The following is a 23,424-nucleotide window of genomic DNA, read 5'->3' as shown; positions in this document are numbered from 1 at the left end:
TCAGGGCCCACGCTGGCTACTGGGGGGAACAACCTGCTGAAGCAAACTCACTTTCTGTCCTTAAGAAGTTTGGAGACCTAGGGCAGGACCTCAGGTGTTGCCACCACAGTGCTCATGTTGGTGGTGGCATTAAAAATATTTCTATGGTTCTTTGATTCTAAGATATTGCTGGTTATTTTTTAAAAAAAGAAACGATTTAATAAGAGCTCTTTTGAGGAAAAAAGGAAACACCATATAAAATATACACATGGATGATGACTCACATCCAGAGGGTATAACATGGTGTTTGACTGTGTGGGTGCTGGGATAGGACTGCCTGGGTCTCAGCCTGGTTCCATCTCCTACTAGCCAAGTGATCTTAGGCAAGCGACTTTGTCTTTCTGTGCCTCAGCTGCCTCATCTATAAAATGGAGCTAATGATAGTAAAATAAAGTTGTAAAGATCAGAACAAGCCTGATGTATATTAAGAAGTCAACAGTATGAGTTTGTATTCTTCAACAAGTGGTATGGATGAGAAGATATAGTCCCTAGACACTGGCATAAGTTCTGCGATAACCATTCAGGGAGCCAGCCCCAGGATGAATCAAGCAAGGGCTTCCCGCCTTTGTGAGCATGTCCCACACTACCCAGTCTCCCACAAGACGGGGAAGGTCAGCACCATAACAGAGGGACAGGCAAAGTGCTGTAGGGTGGAGAGTGTGGTGAGTGTGTGGGTGGGATACGAAGTTCCAGCTCAGCTGGAGCCGTGGCTGAAAGGCAGGACTGAGCCAGACTCCAGGAAGAGCACCCACACCAGTGCCCTGCACACAGGTCAGGTCACAGATATCTGGCAGGTGCTAGTTGCAACCATGCTGCCAGAGCCTAGACTCCCATCCCTAGGACTGTCAGACCACAGTGCCATCTGCATGGTGTCATTTGGCTGTACTTCAAATGAAAGTGGAAAGCCAGGGGGGTGTCTTATATCTCAGAATCAAGCCATCTCTGTCCTTTTGCTGGCACTTCCCGAATTGGTTCCTGGCTCTTGGTTGTCCAAAGAGACCAGCTACTGAGCGCCCAGTCCAGCGCTCAGGGCAGTGCCCAGGGATGCTTGTCATGATTTGACCGAACCGTTCTGCCACCTTCTCCTTCCCTTTATGCCTGGATAGTTTCTTTACCCAGAGAAACACAATGGCAGACTTTTACACGTGTGCAAGAGAATTGCCAAGAGAAAGCTGCTCCTTTGGAAGCCAGGCAGCTCACACAGTTAATGGCTGTTTCTTTAGGCTTCTAAGGATTATGGGGCCTCCTTTGTTAGGGATCCATAAAGTTGGGAGGCAGTAGTTTAATGGTTAAGAGGGCAGGTTTGCGTATCAGGAAGACATAGGTTTGAAATTGACCAATGAAATGGCACATACTAGCCTTAACCTGAGGCAAGGGACTTAACCCCTTCTATCCTCAGTTTCTCGACTGGTGAGAAGTGGGCAGACTTGCTAGAAGAACCCAGTGGAAAACAGATGGAAAGCACGTGGTCTAGGGTCTGGCCCATGGTGTGCCCTTGTGAGTGAGAGTCAACTCCCTTCTTCACTACTCCTACCACGGGCTGGGAGTTGAATAAGGAGGTGAAGGTACTGCTCCCTCCTGCCCAGGGATTTTCTGATGCTCTGCTTCATGTGCAGTGGCCCTGGTCCTCTGGGAAGACGAATAGCTGGGAGAGGGAATGCTGTTTTGACCAAGAATCTAGCTCATGGCTTGCCTCTTCTCCATCCTGGGAAGAAAATCAGTAAAACTCCCTCTGATCAGAGGTTTCTGTTTCCAGTAAGGTGAGATCACGCATTCAACAAACACTTGCACCCTTTGGTTTCTCTTCAGCTGCAGTTAACTTGGTCCCGGGCGACCCCCGATGGATTGGAGCCTGGTGGCTAGGCCTGCTTATTTCTTCAGTCTTCTTGGTTCTCACGTCTTTCCCCTTTTTTTTCTTCCCTCGAGTAATGCCCATAGGAGCAAAGGTAAGGTTCCAAGAGCCCATGACTCTACCTATTGGAGTTTAAGAAAGGGATGTGGGGGTAGAAAATAAATAGAGCTAAAAAGCTACAGCATGTTAAGCAAATCCAGGGTGAAATCTAAACAAATTTCATGATGCAGGACTTCCCAGAGGCTTTGAGAGGTGAGGGTGTTGGTGAATTTCCAAAAGGTGGTATCTCCTCCATGTTCCCTTACCATGTCAGCATCTCGAGGGTCAGGAGACCTCCAGGAAACAGTTTGGGAAACACTGAGCTTATCTAAATTGAGCTAAAGAATTAAGAGCCAATAAAAGCCAAGTCTGCGACCTGGTATAGTCAACTTTTACATTTAATAGGGCCTGTCAATGTTTGAACCTGAAAAACTGAGGGATTTCTAGCATTGAAGAGTATGAGGGTGGCTGAGATTGGAGCATATTTTGAGCGGGGGACCTTCTGAGCATCTTCGTCATACCTACTGGGGAAAGGAATGAGGGCAGGATGAGAATGGAGAGCAAGGAAGAGAAGTCTGGGTAGGGGCTTGATGTCAAGCTGAAGGGTCTAAAGATTGTTCTAATTTCATGAAGTTCTGGAGCACTGCAGTGACTGGATGGCTACTTGGGTGGCAATATGGCAGCTAGGTTGAGTTTAGAGGGTAGGGAAGGAATGGAGGCTGGAGATCTGAAGAGGCCAGTGCAGAGACCAGGTGAGAGATGGGGAATGCAGCAATGGTTGTCAGAGAGCTGGGACAGGGCAAGGATAAGGATAGACATTCCTAGGGTGGATGCCCAGAAGGGCTCAGCAGTGAGCTGGCTTGGAGGAGAAGAAGGAGCTAAAGTTTATGCCCAGGCTTCAAGCCTCAAAATAGAGCTCAATGTTTGACAATGAGGTATATAAAATCTAGGCCCAGCCGGGGGAAGAGGGGCAGGGATGGGAGGACCTCAGCTTGTCTTGGGGAAGAATTTCAGAGGTTGGCTGCACATCATGCAGGTGCTGGGGTCAGGCAGGGTTTGAATGCAGCTCTTCTACTTATAAACCAGCTGAGTTGGCCAGGTGTGTAATCTCACACTTTAGGAGGCCGAGGCAGGAGGATTGCTTGAGCCCAGGTTGAGATTGGTGGGTAGGGAAGGAATGAAGTTCAAGACCACCCTGGGCAACATAGCAAGACCCCATCTCTACAAAAAAAAATTTATTTTAAAAACTTAGCTGGGCATGGTGTTGAGTGCATGTAGTCCCACCTACTTGGGAGGCTGAGGTGGGAGAATCACTTGAGCCCAGGAGTTCAAGACTGCAGTGAGCTATGACTGCACCACTGCACACCAGCCTGGGTGACAGAGTGAGACCCTGCCTCTAAAAAAATAATTAAAAAAATTAAAAAGCAATAAACTAGCTGAGTCATCTTTGCCAAGTTTCTTTGTTCCTAAGCTTCCTCTTCTTTACAGTGCTCCAGCTAATTAGAGTAGCGATATGGGAAGGAGTTGTGAGGAATGAGACAAAGCATGTGAATACTGGGCACGGGCCCAGCAGGGAGTAAGCACTCAGTGAATGGGAGAGCCTATTCCTGGCAATGAGTTCCCGGCAGGATCCTAATGCTGTCAGAGCCCAGGGGCCTCACATCTGAAAGGTAGTTCAGAGCTGCAGGGCCTTAAGCTGGAGCTGACAAGGTCAGAAGAGGTACGAAGGTTCCCTGGGGTAGTATACCCAAGAAAGTGCAGGTAAAGGTTTAGGACAGAGCCTTGAGCAGCACTCACCTTTAGGCTCAGGAGGAAGCAAGAATACCAGAGAGGAGATAGAGAGGGGGAGGAGGGTGGGACTGGAAACAGATGGCGTTCTAGACCAGAGTATCCCAGAAGCCAGTATCCCCTGGAATCTGAGCGTAGGGGAGAAGTGTAGCCATGACAGATGGGGGTGAGGAGTGGGGTCCAGGAAGACACCTTTGGCAACAGTCATGGGAAAGTTAGATATGAAATAATATGCCCACAGGTATCGTGGGAGGCATTGACATAGATGTGTTTTGATTGTCGGCCAAAACACCGGGCTCACGGAAATGCAGGTGTTGTTTGCTTCAAGAGAGCATTCTCTGGATGCCCTCCCATGCACACACGCCTGGGGTGGCTCACCTCCACCCAGCCTTGAGCCTCTGAGGCCAGAGACTCCAGGGAAGGGTAGCTGCAGTGAGCCTGAGCCATGAACATTCACCCCTTTTATTGCCTTCAGAGGAATCCTGCCACAGCAGACGAAGCAAGGAAGTTGGAGGAGGCCAAGTCAAGAGGCTCCCTGGTGGATTTCATTAAACGTAACTGACCCTGCAGCCCTGGGTGGGCTGGCACAGTGCAAGGGAGAGGATAATGGCCAGGGGACCCCAGCCCCTGTGGTATTGTATGTGGTAAGGGGCAGTAGGAGCAGATGGCCTGTAACTGGCCCATCCCCTAGGTGTGCCTGCAGCCCAGGGGTTCTGCCAGGGATCCTGGTGACCACTGCTTTGCAGGGACCAGGAGACCCAAACTGCACTGGATCAGTCACGTGGCCACCCCGCGGTCTGGTCCCATGTTCTTCTCCCACTTCCCCTCTTGCCTTCTTGTGGGGTGGCAGGCATGTGAGGAGACTGTTTCCAGTGTTAGTCCTATTTCTATCTGCCTGCCACCTGGTTTCTTTTAGGCACTATGAGCATGTGGAGAGGGGGCTCGAGTGGCTGTATGCCCCTAGACTGGCCACAGAACATCCTGGTGCTCAGATTCTGCCCCTTCCTAGAAAAGAGAGTTCCTCAGAAGGAGGGGGCAGGAAGGGGTGCCCCATGCTGGCTGCCACAGAAGCCGGCTCTTGACGATGGTCTGTTCACAGAGTTTCCCCGCATCTTTCTGAGGCTCCTGATGAACCCACTCTTCGTGCTGGTGGTCCTGGCCCAGTGCACCTTCTCCTCCGTCATTGCTGGCCTCTCCACCTTCCTCAATAAGTTCCTGGAGAAGCAGTATGGCACCTCAGCGGCCTACGCCAACTTCCTCATTGGTGAGTCCAGAGGGTGCTGCAGGAGCCACAGGGCTTGCCTGGGCCAGGAGGCAGGCACTCCAGCCATCCATTCAGGGATGGGTGCAGGCCAGACCGGACACAGGCAGGGGCCAGAGGAGGACTGCCCAGGAGAAAGAATTTTAAGGACAGTTTTCCTGGTTGGCAATCTAGAAAGTTCTTGGCAGATTTCTGACTCCTATCCTTCCAGTCAGGAGTGGGTGGAGGCTGGGGGCTGCCTTCCTCCCTGTAAAGGGGCTGGAAGTCTGACAGCTTCCCAAAGGCCCTGACACCATCAGGGACAACACAGGAAAAGAGGGAAGGTTGAATTTGAGGTTAGACAAAATGCCTCCTGGGTTTTCTCTTCTTCTCCAGGGACCTGAATATATTTGCTTTGGTTAGAGAGTACATGGTTTAGTGATTCTCAACCGAGGCTGCACCAGAGGCTCCTCTGGAGAGCTTTACAAAACACAGATGCCCAGCCCTACCCCAGGCTAATGAAACCAGAATCTCTGGAGGTGGGGCCCAGCATTAGTATTTTTTCAACTGTGTTGAGGACTACAGATGTGGTCCCACCAAGTACCCTAGGAAATCACTGGGCTCAACTCACAGGTGAGTTTAACCATATGGAGTTGGCAAGGTGATCAGTGCATGAGATTTGAGGGTGACTCCCGTGTACCCCCTGGCTGGTCCTTGGCTGTGACTTTACCCCTCAGGCCTTCCATCTCTGACTGGTACATAGGGGTCACCACTCTCGTGTTGCTAACCTCATGTGGTCCCATGCAAAGAGGCCCCAAGGAATGAAAGGTGCTTAATAAATGCATATTCAACCCACATCTCTTAAGCTACAAGAACCCCACTTCTATATTCTTTGTATAGGCAAGGCAATCCTGTTTCAAGATATTTCTCTAGGTGTGCCTGGCAAGCAGTAGATGCTCAATTAATGTCAGCTATTTATATTACAATTTAACATACCAACTGTTCCTTCCTGAAACCATGCTTCCTTCTCAGTGATCCGGCTCACTATTTGTAGCCCACATGCAGTCCCAGGCCTGTGCACCTGGATCACCTGCTTCTTTTCACTTACAGGTGCTGTGAACCTACCTGCTGCAGCCTTGGGGATGCTGTTTGGAGGAATCCTCATGAAGCGCTTTGTTTTCTCTCTGCAAACCATTCCCCGCGTAGCTACCACCATCATCACCATCTCCATGATCCTTTGTGTTCCTCTGTTCTTCATGGGATGCTCCACCCCAACTGTGGCCGAAGTCTACCCCCCTAGGTAATGGGAATAAGGGGCACAGAGATCCCCTTTGCTAAGGCCAGGGCCTAGATCTGGCTGTTATACATCTTCCTTCCTGCTTCCTCAACTCTCTTCTGTGCTGTACACTTTTTTTTTTTTTTTAGACAGATTCTGGTCTTGCTCCATCACCCAGACTGGAGTGCAGTGGCATGATCACTGCAAACTCCACCTCCCAGGTTCAAGTGTTTCTCCACCTCCCAGGTTCAAGGAGTTTGCTCACTGCAAACTCCACCTCCCAGGTTCAAGTGTTTCTCCCAGGTTCAAGCAGTTCTCATGCCTCAGCCTCTCAAGTAGCTGGCCTTACAAGTGTGTACCACCACACCCGGCTAATGTTTGTATTTTTAGTTGAGGTGGGGTTTCACCATGTTGGCCAGGCTGGTCATAAACTCCTGACCTCAAGTGATCTGCCTGCCACAGCCTCCCAAAGTGCTGAAATTATAGGCGTGAGCCACCCCGCCCGGCCCACTTTTGATCTGATCTCTCACGTGGCAACTTAGAAAATCAGGTCTTGAATGGTATGCTCCATTATGAGAAGAGATCAAAGGCTCTTACTGGGCCACCAGCAATCAGGGTTAGAGTTCTGTTTTCTTAAGAAGCACCAAAAACTAATTTGTTTGATTTCAGGATGAATTTGTAGGGCTGTGAGCCACAGGAACCAGGAAATAAGCTATGTTTAGCATCAGCTCTGTGCTGGCTAGAATTTCAGTTTCATTGAGCTGCTGAAGAGAGATGAAAGGAGACTTGAAAAGATCTGGAGAATAATAATGAGAGTGATGGCAGACTTGAAAACTTAGGGCAGGTGAGGAGGAGGGCAGGTAAAGTCTGCCTGTGGGTTTGCAGACAGCGATATGGGTCACAGTGTTAACTTGGGCTTTATGTTCAGGAAGAGCTTCAGAGCCCTGTGAGGGGGACGAAGCCAAGCAAGGGGCATTTTATTATTATTTTTCCCGGGTGCCACCTGTCAACAAGCTTCTTTTTAGACTTTGCCTAATAAAGTTGCAACATTTGGAGATGCTGTACCTTTTAGCCCTGGTATTTTCTCTATTTTTTTTTCTTTGAAATGACCTCCTCTGTCTTTGGTGGGTGAAGGAGAGAAGGGGTTTGAGGGAAGGGAGGGTTGCTTGGGGTAGGGAGCTCACCCCTGGTCTGTACGGCACTTCTGCAGGCTGACTGTGGACTGAGAAAAGTCGAGAAGCCTTTGGGCCTTTTGGCAGCGTCCACTGGGAGTTTAGCACACGGCTTTGTCCTCAGACAGGCCTGGACTCTATGCCAGTGCTCCTTACTAGTTGGGGGAGTTACTTACCTTCTCTAAGCTTTGGTTTTCTAATCCACAGAAGGCGAGTAATTCACTGTAGACTCATTGTGATGATTATGCATGTGCCCCCGGGCACAGCGTCTGGCACATGAGATGAACTCTCATTTGTACAGTTATACTAGTGAAATGTCTGGACAGTGGTTTGTCAGCCCCTTTCCCAACCCTCCCTGAAGAAGGTCATGAATGTCAGATACCGGGGAACAGTGAGATCAACCAGTGAAAGCTCTGGTTGAAGCTCAAGGGGATACAGTAACCTAGGCAAGGTCTACATTAAGCCAGGAGACAGAGAGCTAACTAAATCCTGGATTGCCTCAGTGGTCCCAGCCACTGTTTTTCAGGCTGAAGAAGAGGGAAGGCAAATATTGTCTGTGACCTGCCCACTGCAGCTGCCCTTTCTGGTTGGTTGGTTGTCTTGACCCCTACTGTGGCAGGGGATTCACCACTCAGGCCTTCCCAGCGCATAATTAGTGGATTTGGGCTCCTAGTGGCAGAAGAAATGGAGAGATGCCGTGACCACTAACCAGTGGCAAATTCACTGTTGGCTCCACCAGGCATAATCCACATCCCAGGGTGGCACTGGCCCAAAATAAATAAAGATGCACAGACACACTCATCAGGCCAGGAACTCACACTGGGCTGGAGGGTAGGGTTTTTCTTTGGTCTTGCTTTGTTTGACTCCCCATTTCCTCTTTTGCTGGCAGCACATCAAGTTCTATACATCCGCAGCCTCCTGCCTGCCGCAGGGACTGCTCGTGCCCAGATTCTATCTTCCACCCGGTCTGTGGGGACAATGGAATTGAGTACCTCTCCCCTTGCCACGCTGGCTGCAGAAACATCAACATGAGCTCTGCAACCTCCAAGCAATTGGTAAGGGCAGCCAGGGTCCAGAGGCAAGAGGAGCCCCACAGGATCTCGGAGCTCAGTGCATGCCCTCAAAGACTGTTTCTCGGCTCCAGGATAGGCGGGGCTCCACACACACACTCATTACCAGCATCCTGGCCTCCTCTGAGCCACATCCAGCCTCTCTCTACCTCCCTACCCCTGAGGTCATGACCAGATGCCGACAGCCCACAGTCAATTAAAGACTGGCCGACATCCAACAAATTCACATTCTTGAGGCCTAACTGCTCAGAGCAGAAACCAGTCAAAGCACTCCTTCAGCTGAGGCCTTGGAGCCCCATCCTGAAGGATCCTCACGGGCATCTCTGGGTCCTGCAGGCTGGCCGTGGCCCAGATAAATTGAGGGCATTAGCCTTCTGTGACATGGACCTGGAAGGGTAGAGCCAGAAGCAGTAGCTGAGGGCATTTGGTTCAACCCCTCAACTCCCAGGTGTGGCCACATGGCTGGCCTGAAGTCATGCAGCTATTTCAGGCTGACCTGGGACTTGAACGCAGGGCTCTGCCTCAGTTTGGGGCACTTCTATTCAAAGCCATTTATCTTCTGGCCACCAGCCTTCCACTTGGGCAGCCTCCATTCACTGGACTCGCTTGGCAAAGTTCAGTCCATTTTCCTGTGGCTCCACACCTCCTAGGATCAGCCAGCAGCAAACTGACTTGAGTCATTTGTTTAGTTATTCAATAAACAGAACACTGGGCACAGCCGTGAGTGCTGAGGATGTGATAGTGAACCCATCAGACAAGGTCCCTGTTCTCATGGAGTGTGCATTCTATCAAATAAACACACAGGGTAATTCTAGAAAGTAACCCATGCCATGGAAGGACTTAATAGGATGGAGAGTTCCCAGGGGCCTCCCGGAGGGGGTGACATTAGAACTGAACAATCAGAACAGAATTCTATGCACACCAGGAGCAGCATTCCAGCTAAAGGGAGCAGCAAGTACAAGTCCCATGGGCATGAATGTACTGGGCACGCTGTAGGAAAGAAGAGAAAAGGCCAGGCTTGGTGCTGCAGGAGGAGTGTCACGCCCAGCTGGCCAGGGAGCAGGCAGGAGCCAGAGCCAGGCGGGCCAGGCTTAGGAACTGCTGAGCAATGAGAAGACTGTGCAGTTAACGTAAGCTAGGAACATGCCTTATTCCCTTAAGCCTGTATGGAGGAGATGGGCAAGGCTAGTGCCTAGTTACCAACCTCCTCTGAAAGGACAGGGCAAGGCTGCTGCCACTGCCACCTCCGTGGGCAAAGGAGCGTGGCTCCCAGGCAGAGGAAGGACAAGGAACTTGGACAAGATGCTCTTTGAGTTGCCTTCCAGTTGTGTTGGCTTCTGTGGTTTTCTTATCTTTGTTAAGTTACCTCTGAGTCACCTACTTCCAGAAATAATCTTGGCAAGTTTCCCATAACAGCATACGTACCTCAAGACAAAAATCCATTAGCAAAATATCAAGAAAAAAACCAGTAAATTATAAAGAAAAAAGTCTCTATTTAAAAAATCTAGACTGAAGAGAGTAATAGCCATATTGTATATAACTAACTTTGGAGTTTCCTAGGGGCCAAGTGAAGAGGGTGCATAGTTACCACTGTTGGCAGAAGGAGACATACTAGTCCATTAGTTCCGATATTAGTCCTGTAACTGCTTGGACACTGAAATTGTCACAGGCTGGGCCATCTGACAAGGGCAGCGAAGGAAGGTGAAGACCACCAGACAAGGGCAGTGGCCACTAAAGTGAGTTGGACAACAGTATTGAGCCATATGGACTTGCAGACTTGAGACAGGGGCCTCCTCAGGAGTCCCTTCTAGGCAGAAGGAGTTTCTTTCAGGCAGGGAGCTCCAGCAAAGGCCTGACAGCATCAGAACTCAGGGAATTCCACTGTGTTCCCGTTGCCCTCCTACTGGTTATGCCTCCCTCTGCAATAAACACACAAACAGCAAAAACAACAATCTGCAAAACCGCCACTGCTGGGCACAGGAGGACTGGCCCAAAGGAGAGCCCTCCTGGGCCCCTGGCTCCAAGCTGGGGGTGGGGGGCCTAGCCTGGCAGTGTTCCCGGGGAATCCAGAGGCAGATGTGACTTCTGGAGGAGCCCAGCCCATCCCAGAAGATGGTTTCTGTTGCCCAAACAGTGACAGAGGTGGGACCCCTGGGCCAGCTTGAAATCCTCACCTGGCCTCCTCAGCCTCACCCAGCTTCCCTGGGAACCAGATCCAGAGAACACAAGGGTTGAAAGCTAAGTCTCCAGGAAGAGCTGGTGCAGACCTCTGAAGTGTGTGAAAGTGAAATAATCACAAAGTTTCCCCTTTTCCCCTCCCCTTCTTCTTCAAGATCTATTTGAACTGCAGCTGTGTGACTGGGGGATCCGCTTCAGCAAAGACAGGATCGTGCCCTGTCCCCTGTGCCCACTTCCTGCTCCCGGCCATCTTCCTCATCTCCTTCGTGTCCCTGATAGCCTGCATCTCCCACAACCCCCTCTACATGATGGTTCTGCGGTGAGTGGCAAACCTCTGGGGGTCTGGGGCGTGGCTTCTCTTTCCCCACAACTCCCTTTGACTTTGCGCCTAGTTGCCTATTTCTCATTTCTCCCCCCTTTCCTCGCCCTCAGAGTCCTTTGAATGACAATGTGCAATGTTCTTTTGCTGAGGGGAAATAATAATAATGGCAACAGTGCTGGGAGCCCTGCCCTAGGAGGCGCTGTGCTGAGCTCCTCATTGCAGGGCCTCATTCAGTCCCACAGCGTCCGTGTGACACAGGCCCTGTTGGTGCCTCCACTCTGAACATTGGAGGTTAAATCACAAGCCTAGGCTGGGCACGGCTCATGCCTGTAACCTCAGCACTTTGGGAGGCCGAGGCAGGCGGATCATCTGAGGTCAGGAGTTCAAGACCAGCCTGGCCAACATGGCAAAACCCCATCTCTACTAAAAATACAAAAATTAGCTGGGTGTGGTGGCCGGTGCCTGTAATCCCAGCTTCTTGGGAGGCTGAGGCAGAAGAATCACTTGAACCTGGGAGGCAGAGGTTGCGGTGAGCCAAGATTATGCCACTGCACTCCAGCCTGTGTGACAGAGTGAGCCTCCGTCTCAAAAAATAATAATAATTTTTAAAAAAATCACTAGTGTAGTATGGCAGAGCCAGTGAATGGCTGAGCCACTTGTTGAAGCCAGGCTGCCTGGCTCCACACCTTGGAAACTCCTGTAGGTTTGCTTATTTTTAAATTCTAAAAGAAATGAGAAGAGCAAAGAGAATTTAGTTGGATGCATAAAAGCAAGGCAGGAAAATGTGGAAAGTTTCAGAGTCAGAGTGAGGGCTATGGAAAAGGATGAAAATGAGAAAATCCCGGTATGATTGGCTCCAGGACCAAGTCCTCAGGTCAGGAAGGGAGTGGCTGGCCAGAGCTGGAGGGGAGGAGCAGGGCGTCCCGTTACAGCTGGCAGCTGGCAGCTGGCAATGAATGCCTCTGAGCTTTTCACTGGGAATGACCTGCTCTTCACCTCACTGGCTGCAAGGAGAAAACAACAGTTGTACCAAATTCACCTAACCCACCCCTGCTTCCCTCCCTCCTGTCCTCACTCACCTCGCAAGTAGAGAGGGCAAAAACACAGGATTTGGACTCCCGGTGCCAGGATCAAAGTCCCTGCTCTGCCACATACTGGCTGTGTTAGGATGTTGCCTAGCCTCATTGAGCCTCAGTCTCCTCATTCATGAAATGATGATAATGATATCAACCTCAAAGGGTTGGTGTCAGGATTACATGGTAAATTGCTTTGCAAATATAAGGTGTTCTATATATTGGTTAATTATCACTATTAATCAAATAACAATAATAATAATAATTAACAGCCAGCTAGGTGTCTATGACCTATTTTCCCCAGAAGGCTCAGAGAAAAGAAAGGAGCAGATGCAGCCACTTGTTGGGATCTGGGATTTTACTGTATTTATAAGTGAGCTATCAAGTTAGCTTGAAAGCTATCAAATCAAATACTATTTCAAGGATGCTGGCAGAAGATGTGAGACTCCTGGGTCAAAGACAAAATACTTTATGACAGCACAGAAAGCACAAAACTTAGGGTGTGTCAGTTGTCCTTGCCCCCCAAATCCTACAGGGGTGACACAGAGAGGCCCAGGTGCACACTTTGTAAGAACACTGAGCATAGAAGAGCCGCCACTTCTACGGTGACCAGTGAGCAATGCTGCTCCTGGTCTTGGAGGAAACGTTAACTCATGCCTCAAGGTTGCTCATTGCAACTACAACTCTGAGAAACGGTGCAGGAAAACAGCAGTCAGGACCTTGCATTTTGAGCTTATTCAGCAAGAAGGTGCAAGGATGCTTGGAACCCACAGCGTGCTGCCTTCCCTGACACCACAGTCACTCCCTTCTCTGCTGCTCCCCATCCTGCACATTCAAAGCACTGACACCTTCACCAGAGACTCTTCAGCAGGCTTCCCTTCTTGCACCTTGGGTCAGATGGACCACAGTGGACCCTCTAGCCCTGACATAAAACTACACAAGGCCATGATGAGGAGATGGGACAGGGTAAGAAAATCTCCCTGGCAAGTCCCTGTGCAGCAGGGAAAAGGGCAATCCCTGTCAAATCTCCTCCCAGAGGACTCCTGTCAAATCCCAGGGACGAGGAAGTCAGGAAGAACAGAGCATCATTTCAACCACAAGATGGGCTTCTCTAGAAAAAGCTCTCCTTTCTAGGTCGAGTAGGGGTAGGAGGTGGAGAGGAGGCCCCCGGATCCCACAACGATTTAAAGATAAATCCCACTGGGAAACATGACAGAATTGATGCTATTTAGTGTGAAGAAGGAGAGGCTTAAAGATGACTTCATAGGCCGGGTGTGGTGGCTCACACCTGTAATCCCAGCACTTTGGGAGGCCGAGGTGGGTGGACCACTTGAGGTCAGGTGTTGAAGACCAGCCTGGGCAACATGGCAAAACCTTGTCTCTACTAAAAATACAAAAGCTAGCCGGGCGTGGTGGCGGGCGCCTGTAGTCCCAGCTACTCGGGAGGCTGAGGCAGGAGAATTGCTTGAACCTGAGAAGCAGAGGTTGCAGTGAGCTAAGACTGAGCCACTGCACTCCAGTCTGGGTGACAGAATGAGACTCTGTCTCAGAAGAAAAAAAATGACTTTGTAGGTGACCCAAGCATTATTTGTATGAGCCCTGGCCCCCATTTAGCCATGGGAACACAAGCTGGAAGTGAAGGCTAGCTGAAAATGTGGAAGGAGAAAGAGAGGTCAGAAAGCCAGCTTTCATTCAGGGCCACATGGGACAGAGACTAGAAGGGGCCCAGGACCTCAATCAAAAGCCAAATTGGGGTGGCCAAGTCCCATTTCATTGAGAATGAGTGGGCCCAGGGCAAGGGCCAAGACAAGGCAGGCATCTATTATGAACTGGACCACTGGAGGGATCTGTAGGCACAACAGGATTTGAGACACTTTATACTGGGGGGCCCCAAGGGGTGCCTCTTCCCCTGCCCCAGTGAGTATTTCTCTCACCGGACCATCCCTCAGGGGCTGGGCAAAGGTCACTTTCCAGTTTGCTAGTGGAACTGTGATGGTGGTGGTGAAACAAACCATAGGTAGAGGCCTGGGGATTACTTCTGAGCTCCCTTCCTCACTGTCCCCTAGTACTGAAAGCTCTTCCCAACAAGCACTCACTGGGAGTGTCTGTGCCCAGAGCACAGAGAGTCCTGGAGTAAAGTCACTCATCAGGTGCCTCTGCTGGCCAGCTGCTGGCTCCCCACCTTGTGTGGGGGTGTCCTCTCCCTCTCTCCACTCCCCAGCTGGGACAGCAGGGCTGTCTCCCGCTCTCTCTGAATCTCCTTCCTTAGCCAAACACATTTTCCTCTCTTGAAGGAAGATGATTAGGGGCAGGACCAGCTACCTAATTTGTAGGACCTATTACAAATGAAAATGTAAAGCCCCTGGCTCAAAAATTAAGAATTTCCAGACAGCTGCAGCAGAGCATTAAGCCAAACATGGGACCTTTCTGAGGGCGGAGTTGTATGCACACACCCAGAGCTAGCCCGGGGTAGGGAATTCTTTTAGCTGTGCACAGAAGCCTGCAGCCCAAGGGCTCTAATTACACTTTGCAGCAGGGCTGTCTTTTACTGGTATAAGACATTCTGTGGGAGTTGTTCAGACCTGCTGCTATCAACACACCCACAGCATCCTTCTCTCCACTCCTAGCCTCTACTGCCCTCTGCTTCTTGAAGGGGGCTCTGGGCAGCCCTGAAAATCACACAGACCAGTGGTTTTCAGTGGTACATCAGAATCTCCTGGAGGTAAAATACAGATTGCTGGGCCCCATCCCCAGACTTTCTGACTCAGTAAGTCCGGGGTGGGCCTGAAAATCTGCATATCTAACAAGCTCCCAGGGGATGCTGATGATCCAGGGACCACGCTTTGAGACCACTGATGTAAAGAACTAGAGCATTCAGCCCAGGTGAACCCAGTCACCAGAGGGCTTGTCAGGCCACATGAGGGTTGGTTCTGACCTGCTCTGAGGCTGGCTGTCCCTTACCCAAGGGATCGTGCAGCCCTGAATCCTCCCACTGCTGATTTGCTGTCTGTCTTTTCAGTGTGGTGAACCAAGAGGAAAAGTCATTTGCCATCGGGGTGCAGTTCTTGTTGATGCGCTTGCTGGGTAAGTGTCTAAGACCCCTCTTCCCAAAAGTGGCCGCAGGCGATGGGGCATCCGAGGGCTATGGGTGCAAGGTAGCGATGGAGGAAGCACCATCTCATCTCCATGGCAAAGAGAAGCTGTGCATAATCAACAGCAGATGCCAAAATCCATGTGGATGGTTTCCCAGATTGCTTGAGGTTAGGAAAGACTCCATCTATGGCATTCATTCCTAACTAAGTTATGTAAGAAAAATTAAAAGTGAACACAGCTGAGAATACCTAATAGAGTGTTAAAGGCAGGTATTTTTAAATCTTTCTCCCAAAACTCACTGTAGGAACAAAACTTTGCATTCCTGCCAAGTCAGAGCAGCGGCTGAGCCCAGCCCTGGCTTCCTTTCCATTTACAAAATTCACTCCTCCTAAAACTATTCAGCCAAAGTTTCTTCCACGTGGGGCCCTCTGCTGGTGAGTCCTGCCTGCCCTCAAGCAGTCCAGAGCCCACCAGAGGAATGGCACTGTGCACAAGTGATCAACAGTGCCCTGCGGGAGGGCGAGCTGCTTGAGGCAGCAGGGGTGCTCAAGCTGCCTCAAGCAGGGGTGCCTGGGCGGAGGGCTGGGGGCACAATGCAGGCCCGTTCCTGGACTGCTCACACTGGCTGTTCCTTCTTGACACATCCGTACACTAGATTTAACACAAGGCAGTAATAGAGGGATCCTTGTAATGTCAGGCACACAGAAGTAAAGGGACCTAATTGAACTGAGGATGTATTAATTAAGGGTGCAAACTACAGAGGGGAATGTGGAGACTCCAGCAAGAGGAACTTCAGTTACTATAAGGTGTCATTTCTGACCATAAATGCTGAAATGATGTATAGCCCACTGTGCCTCAGTCAACACCGCACCCTGCGGTGAGAGCAGCAGCTTCCATCCCCATTTTGAGATGTGTTGGTGATGTTCCTACTGGGGCCAGGTGAGCAGGAGCCCTTGCTGGGCCCAATCCAACCCCAGGTTGGGAGAAGTGTTTGGATGATGGGAATGAACCAGCTTTTTCAGTGGGATTTCTTGTTCCTCTAGTCCCTGCAGAGCCTCTTTAGACCCTGCTCTTGCTGCCTGCATTATAAACAGAGGAAGCAGGGGGGCAGGATCTACCTGTCCTCCCAGCAGAGGCTCTGTTGTCATCAGAGCTCCTTATTTTCATTTATAACTTAACTTTCTCTAAAACTTCTGCTGGGAAGGAGACCTCACATTCCTCTCAGCCCATCCAGCAACTAGGACAGGCTCTAAAGAGCCCTTTCCTGCTTCCTCCAGCAACCTCGAAAATGGCCTTGAAAACAAGGACTCTCTCGACTCTATCGCACTGCTCGAAGCACTTGCTGCTTTTATTTTTCCATTTGAGCTCAGATAACTCAATGTGGGACCACAGTGAGAAAACCCAGGCCTGGAGGGGTTCCATGTATCACCCAAGAACACAATCCACTCTTGGGTAGATAAAAGGACTTCCTATTACAGGTTTTTAATTACCCATTGGGATTGGGTCGACAATGTTTCTGGACTTTGTTTCTATGCAGGGAAGTGTCATATGTCACTCTGCCTGGCCAGTTTTCATCCCTCTGTTCACCTGGAGACTTGGGAGTGAGCAGGATTTGAGTGGAGAGGCTTCTTCTTGTAGTTTCCCACTTGTGGGCAGCGCCACAAGTGGAATATTGTCTGTCTTTCTTCTGGAAGCAGTTGCTCACAGGGCCCTAAACAAAGTCTGGGAGGTTATTCTCAGCACCCTGGTTCTGAGAATGGGATGGGCCAGCCTTGGTGTAAATCCTGGACAAGTCCCTCCCCAGTCCAGTAACTGCCTAGAGCTGTAGCTAGTGGTACACTACCCACGCATAGTGTAGGCGTCCAGAATATTTCACAGCCAGGAAGGCACAGCCCCTGCCGAGCCAAATCTTAGCACTCAGCTGCTGGGAAGTTCGGGGGCCCGGAGAAGAAGCTCTGAGAAGCCAGGTATTGGGAGGTCTGCAGAGGGGTATTGTCTAATCCAATAGGGCAGCTTGGTGTGGTGGAAGTGCATGGGATTCGAACCTCCATAAACCAGGGTTCAAAGTCCTGCCTTGACTTCTCTTGGCTATGTTACAGTGTCCCAGCCAAGAACCCCTTCCTCTTCACTAAAAAGTGGGCACCCACACCTCAGGGCCAGTGTGAGGACCTGAGAAGTCGATGCCTGGAGAGCCTCCTGCCACACAGTGGAGGCCCATGTAGCTCCACTCTGAGCTGACCTCAGGAGAACTATGTTGGATGTCTGAGCTGGCATCAAGGTGATCCCTGTGACTTACTCTGCCTTGAAACAATGGCCCAGGTCCCTTTTCTCTTCTAAGCCTTCTGGTGAAAGAGAAATTCAGGCTTCACTGAAAGCTATTCTGCTTTCCAGAGTCACTGTGAGTCCTATGGGTGCAGCAGAGCCATTCTCATATATGTGAACCGTGCAGGGGACTTGGCTCCCACACCCCTGCTGGGCACCTCTGCCTGCAGTTCCATCTGACCAGGGCTTTCCGAACCCTCTTCCAGCCTGGCTGCCATCTCCAGCCCTCTATGGCCTCACCATTGACCACTCCTGCATCCGGTGGAACTCGCTGTGCTTGGGGAGGCGAGGGGCCTGCGCCTACTATGACAACGATGCTCTCCGAGACAGGTGAGGGCCCAACACGCATGTGTGTCCCGGAGCCAGGCCCTGGGCTTGAGATGACAGTAGTCATATGCCCGGTGGCTACTGTGGGGGCTGTCAGGCTTCCGAAGAAGAGAACATGAAGGGCCAGCTCTGCGGCCCTGCCATGGACAGGGAGCAGGGGCTACTATAACAGGCTTTTCAGGGCTCACAGGGAGATGTCCAGGGACTTCCATGACCTGAAAGCGTTTGGAAGGGGCAGCAGCAGAAAGAAAGGGTGGGGATGGCTGCAGCCCAAGGAAGAGGCCATGGCTGTGGAACAATGGGGGCAGCCTCCTGCTGCTCAGAGACAGAGGGGCCATATCATGGCTCCTGGCAGAGGTCCAGGGCAGGCGGACCAACCTGCCTCAATGGGCCATGCCCAGCTGCAGCGCCATTGGGTTCTGCACCCCTTCCAGCCACCTCACCTGCTGCCATTGTCATATGGCCCAGAAACCACAGGAAGGTGGGCTTCAGGGGACTGGGCAGGGGCTGGAAATGGTATGGGAGTGGCAGAGAAAGCCGCAAAAGGGACAGGTCAAGAGGGCAATGAGAAGAGGCCCCTCTCCTTCTGGCTCTTCTTGGTTGACAGGACCCTCCAGGGCTGGCTGGGGCAGCTGGGTCACCTCTGGTCCTCTGGAAAGAGCCGGTGGAGGGATGATGAGCCCCGGATTAGGAGTCCCATGCCTACTCCCTGCCTGCTTCCCTGCAGCTTTGTTCCCTTTTGGGTCAAAGAAATGAGGAAAGTGATCCACACCGGGATGGTGCCCACACCCTTCGTGGGCCAGCATGGGAATGACGTGGCTCTTCCCGGTGGTCCTGGCCCTGGGATGTGGGCTGCAGAGCCCCCTCCCTCACCAGTCCTGCCTCCTCTTGCCCACAGGTACCTGGGCCTGCAGATGGGCTACAAGGCGCTGGGCATGCTGCTACTTTGCTTCATCAGCTGGAGGGTGAAGAAGAACAAGGAGTACAATGTGCAGAAGGCGGCAGGCCTCATCTGACCCCCGCCCGGGCCACTGCCCTGCTCCAGAGAGCGGACCGTGCCTCTTCCACACCTGCCTATATTCACTAATGTTAACACGTCATTTCCTTTTTGTATTTTTAAACAAGAAAGAAAACCCCAGTCCTCATTTGCCTTCCCTACCTCCTCCTCCCAGAGTCCTCCCCACAGTTCCTAAGGGCCACTGTGCACCTGGGCTGCATGGGCCAGAGTTGGGGGGCTGAGTCTTCCCTGGCCCCTTGGAAGGGGCCTCCAGATGCCCAGGCTCACTTCAGTGCTGAGTTCTTCATCGAGGATGCCCACTGAGGCAGCCAGGCCCCTCACCAGCCCTGGGGCGAATCCTAAACAGAGAGAGAAAAGGGTATCTGCCCTTCTTGCCAGGCAGCTCCACGCTCCCGTTGACTGCCCACACCCTGCAGAGTGGCAGGGGTGAGAGGAAGAAGGAAGTGGCTGAGTTATTAATAGCCAGAGCCACTGGGAGACTGGGGAGCCTGGCTGTAGCCCCCTTTGCACCTGGGTTTGGCATCAGCACAGACTATGGGAGGGGCTGGCTCCCTCCCCCTCAGATCGTCACTTCCTATACCTAGAGGCCATTCTGGATGCTGCCATGTTGGGAAGTACAGGCTCTGCCCATTACCTGCACACAGGCACCAGAGCGGGGACTGAGAAACTCCAAGGATGGGTCATCTAAGTGCTGTCCATATGAACCTTGGACTTTCTGTCCTTAGATCCTCACATTTTATCCCTGTCTTTCTGGGGCACATTTCAAACTGAGAAAGCTACAGCATAGTGAAGACCCAAGGAAGGCCTATGAAATGGTCCTGATGCCCAACCTCCCACCCCTTCAATGTGGGGACGCGACCCCTTCATCTCAGAGTAATGGGAAGAACCTCCCACATCTCCCTGGCAGCAGATGAGGTGGCTTCACATGCTCTTCCCTGTCTGGACTTCAGCCCGTATTCCGAGGAGTAGAGAGGCAGAAGAGATGTCAGCAAAGCAAGTGACGAAGCAGAGTGGATGTCCACTGCCACCAAGCTGGAGGGCAAGCTGCGGCCCACAAAACAGAGCCAGTCAAGGGTGGCTTTCCTGGTTTCAGATGTGCTCACACCATCACCATTTTCTCAGCCTCTTCTCGCTGCCTCCAGAGAGGTGGGTGCCTGGGCTGACAGACACCGCTGCTATGTGATAGAGGTTGAGAGACAGAAGCCAACAAAGGAGGCCATTCATCAACAAATATATTTATCGGAGACCGACTATGTGCAAAGCAGCGCTAATACAGGGTTCCCCAAGGAGCTTCCCTGAGCTTTTACCTCACCTCCCTCCATTTACATTAGGGCCTCCTCCCAGGGTGTGCTCGGTGGCAGTGTGGGACTGGGGGCATGGGAGTTGGTGAGAGCAGGAGGAGAGGTGGGGACAGCAAGCAGCCACAGATTGGCATGAAGGATCCTGACCTCACTATCCATGCCATCCATGGCCCCCAGACTGACTCTGCACCTGGCCCTTTGCCAGACAGCTCTGTCTCACCGTGACCTCTGGAACAACTGGGCATGGGTCATGGCCATACATGACCCTTAAGTGCCACTATTCTTGGAAGACCCCCTCCAGAAGCATACTAGAAGCCACCTCTGGAAAGGCCTCATATGGTGATATGCCAAAACATTCATGTCAGTGTCCAAACAATATCCAATGCCATGAGACTGACGTCTTTGTGGAAACCACTGTTACAGACAGGCTTATTTCCAAAGCCACCTCATTTCCAAACATCTCACTCAGGAAGGGAGGCTCAATATAACCTCAGGGGCCAGTTTTAGCATTTGAAATGGTTCTGCTTGGAAAATGATTCCCTGCAACTAACCCTGGTCTTTCCCACAGCAATCTAACCAAATTTGGAAGGCACTGCCTTCAGCTGAGTTTATGAACAATGAATGCCAACCTTCAGGTTCTAGAAGATTATGGTTGCCCTCCCAAACCTTTATTCTATTATGATATTACTATTAAAATATTCTAATTTTGCTATTGAGGTAACTTGGTCCTGAATTTATGTTGTCATATACATCTGTCAGAGAACAGAGAGCACCTGCACTTTATTTTATTTTATTTTTATTTTATTTTTGAGATGGAGTCTTGCTCTGTCACCCAGGCTGGAGTGCAGTGGCACAATCTTGGCTCACTGCAACCTCTGCCACCTGGGTTCAAGAGATTCAGCCTCTGCCTCAGCCTCCAGAGTAGCTGGGATTATAGGCCTGCGCCACCACACCTGGCTAATGTTTGTATTTTTAGTAGAGACAAGGTTTCACCATGTTGGCCAGGCTGATCTCAAACTCCTGACCTCAAGTGATCCTCCCACCTCGGACTCCCAAAGTGTTGGGATTACAGGCGCGAGCCACTGCGCTCTGCCAGCACCTGCATCTTGTAAACGGAGAAAGTGCTTATGACATAAACCCCAGGAGCCCATGGCCATGAGGATTAGAGGTAATGCAACTGTCAACCCATTAGCCTGGTATCAGGCAGGTACCAGACACTGCTTATCCCTTCAGTGTAGTTCTGCTGGGCTCTGAGGAGGCCAGATCACTGCTCTTGGGTTTATATCCAGAAGGGGAGTTGGACGCAAACAGCTAAGTCCATGGGACAAAACAGAATAAATACCATAATCATAATTGATCACATGGTCACAACCAGTACCACTACTCCCCAGAAAATCTTTCTTCTCAGCTGTCAGCAGGGAATATAATAGTGTCACTTTCATTTCACTTCTAGAGCAAAGCTTAACTTTCTTGAGTGTGTAACACTCATAGAGGATGTTGTTAAAATGCAAATTCCCAACACCTTCCACCCAGCCCCAGAGTCTACTTCTGTGGGTCTGAGAGGGACCCAGGAATGGCACTTTTAATGGCCCCTCATGAGATTGATGTGGATGGTTCCCAAACCCTGTGAGGTGGACTGTCAGTGCAGTGGAGCCTGGGGGATGCCCATTTGTGCTTAGGCCACTGAGAAATGTAGAGGCTCAATAGGCCTTTGGTATATTCAAAGGTGAGTGAAGGATAACAAGGTGAAGAGATGCCTGTGAAGAGATGCCTGTGAATCTGATTTTTTGGATGACTGCAACCAAGAGTGAGTGGGCATGAAAAACAATCCAAGAGCTCACATTTATATGAGGCTCTTATCAGTACTGAGACATTCTCATTTCACAAGCTTGGATGTGCAAAAAGAAAAAAAAATTACTTATTTCTTTAAATCAGTTATTGATTTCAAACCCCCCATCCTGCTGTCTGGCTGGAAATTCAGTATCAACCATGATTGGTTCTGGCTCCTGGAGCCATCTGAAAGTCCTTGGATGCCACTTACCCTTGAATCAAGGGTGCCATTGTGGGTCTTTGGTCCCTTTCCCATTTGAGGCTATTTAATGGCCCTGCTTCTCACCTGAGCCTGGAAATCCTACAAAGCCTAGACCCCAGGGTTAGGCCCACCTCCCTGTGCACACTGGCAGCCATGCCCTCTCCCAGCCCCAGTCCTAGGAAGCCCACTCCTCTGCACCACTCCCTCTCTTCACCCAATCCAGCCCCTCACGGGCTGAACAAAAAAGCCAGAAAAGGAAGAGTGTGCAGGAACCTTTTATAGTCCATCCTTCTTTGACGCTTCTTGGAAAAAGTACAAATACAGTGATAACTAAATACCATATCTCTATCAATTATCCTTTGGCCCAAAGCCCTCTGGGGTGATCCTCCATGATGGATGTCCCATTTAAAGGTGAGGAATCTGATTCTGAGGAAGCAACCGTTGTGGACAGCTTCACATAATAGCTGGCCAGGCCTAGACTCAAACCAGGCTGTCCACCTCTCTCTGGTCCAGCCCAATCTCCCCAGCTGAGTCATTCTGAAGAGTCAGCATGGACTAAAATGGTGGAGAGGCCCCTCTTTTCCCACTGATGTTCACTGGCCCATGGGACAGAAGTGGGGGAATCTCTTGAGGGCCAATTAAAGTGGGTAAAGGAGGCAGGAGAACCAGGTAACAGTTCATGTACTTACCTTCTATTCAACAACTATTCATTAAACAGGGCAATTTATCCCTATAGCACCATGAGTTAAAGGAGAGTTGTGGAGAAAAGAGGGAAGGGGTTTGAGAAGAAAAGGCCCTGAGAATCCTGCACACAGGCCTTCAAGGGAACAGCCCCATCTGGTGACTGCTTAGCAGATTCTTGCTCAAGAAACAAAGCCATGTGATTTTCTTCAACCACTCTCAAAGATGGAGAGATAGAGTTAAGCTGGAGTCTGAAGCCAGTCAGTATCAAATCGATATTAAAATACTATATTGTAGCAAATCCAGGAGAAATACATCCTATCTTTCACAACCACAGGAATTAAATACCGGGGAGCAAGGTCCATCTTCTGTCAGTAGCACCAGATACCAGACTCATTATAACCTTTCATCAGAGATTAAATATGGAAACAGATCCTGGGCAAGCCCTTGGCAAATCATAAATGAGAGGGTTTTTCTCCATGACATACCCTGGCCATTCCTCCACTCTCCCAGCCGCATCACGTCTCCAGCCCTGTTACAACTTGACAGCAATAATAATAACTAAAATGTGCACAGATCTTTACAGTTTACCAAGCCATTA

At 50.6% G+C, this 23,424-nt stretch overlaps 1 protein-coding gene and 1 long non-coding RNA gene across 2 annotated transcripts in view; one reads left to right on the top strand and one right to left on the bottom strand.

Annotated features, from left to right (window-relative positions):
• SLCO2A1 (solute carrier organic anion transporter family member 2A1) overlaps positions 1-20,828 on the top strand; it is a 97,708-nt gene extending 76,880 nt beyond the window's left edge. The window contains exons 6-14 of the mRNA XM_015132120.3: positions 1,849-1,985; positions 4,194-4,272; positions 4,818-4,982; positions 6,069-6,258; positions 8,296-8,461; positions 10,810-10,973; positions 15,069-15,133; positions 17,671-17,794; positions 18,690-20,828. Coding sequence (XP_014987606.1) covers positions 1,849-1,985; positions 4,194-4,272; positions 4,818-4,982; positions 6,069-6,258; positions 8,296-8,461; positions 10,810-10,973; positions 15,069-15,133; positions 17,671-17,794; positions 18,690-18,807 — 1,208 coding nt within the window. The 3' untranslated portion in view covers positions 18,808-20,828. The remainder of the gene's footprint in view (positions 1-1,848; positions 1,986-4,193; positions 4,273-4,817; positions 4,983-6,068; positions 6,259-8,295; positions 8,462-10,809; positions 10,974-15,068; positions 15,134-17,670; positions 17,795-18,689) is intronic.
• The window catches only part of LOC144339016 (uncharacterized), a 71,311-nt gene that overhangs the window by 7,216 nt on the left and 40,671 nt on the right, over positions 1-23,424 (bottom strand). The gene's annotated exons all lie outside the window — the stretch shown is intronic.

Source organism: Macaca mulatta, chromosome 2, assembly GCF_049350105.2.
Source record: "Macaca mulatta isolate MMU2019108-1 chromosome 2, T2T-MMU8v2.0, whole genome shotgun sequence".
NCBI lineage: Eukaryota > Metazoa > Chordata > Mammalia > Primates > Cercopithecidae > Macaca > Macaca mulatta.
The sequence above is the reverse complement of the archived record's forward strand: the minus strand, read 5'-3'. Positions and strand labels throughout refer to the sequence as shown.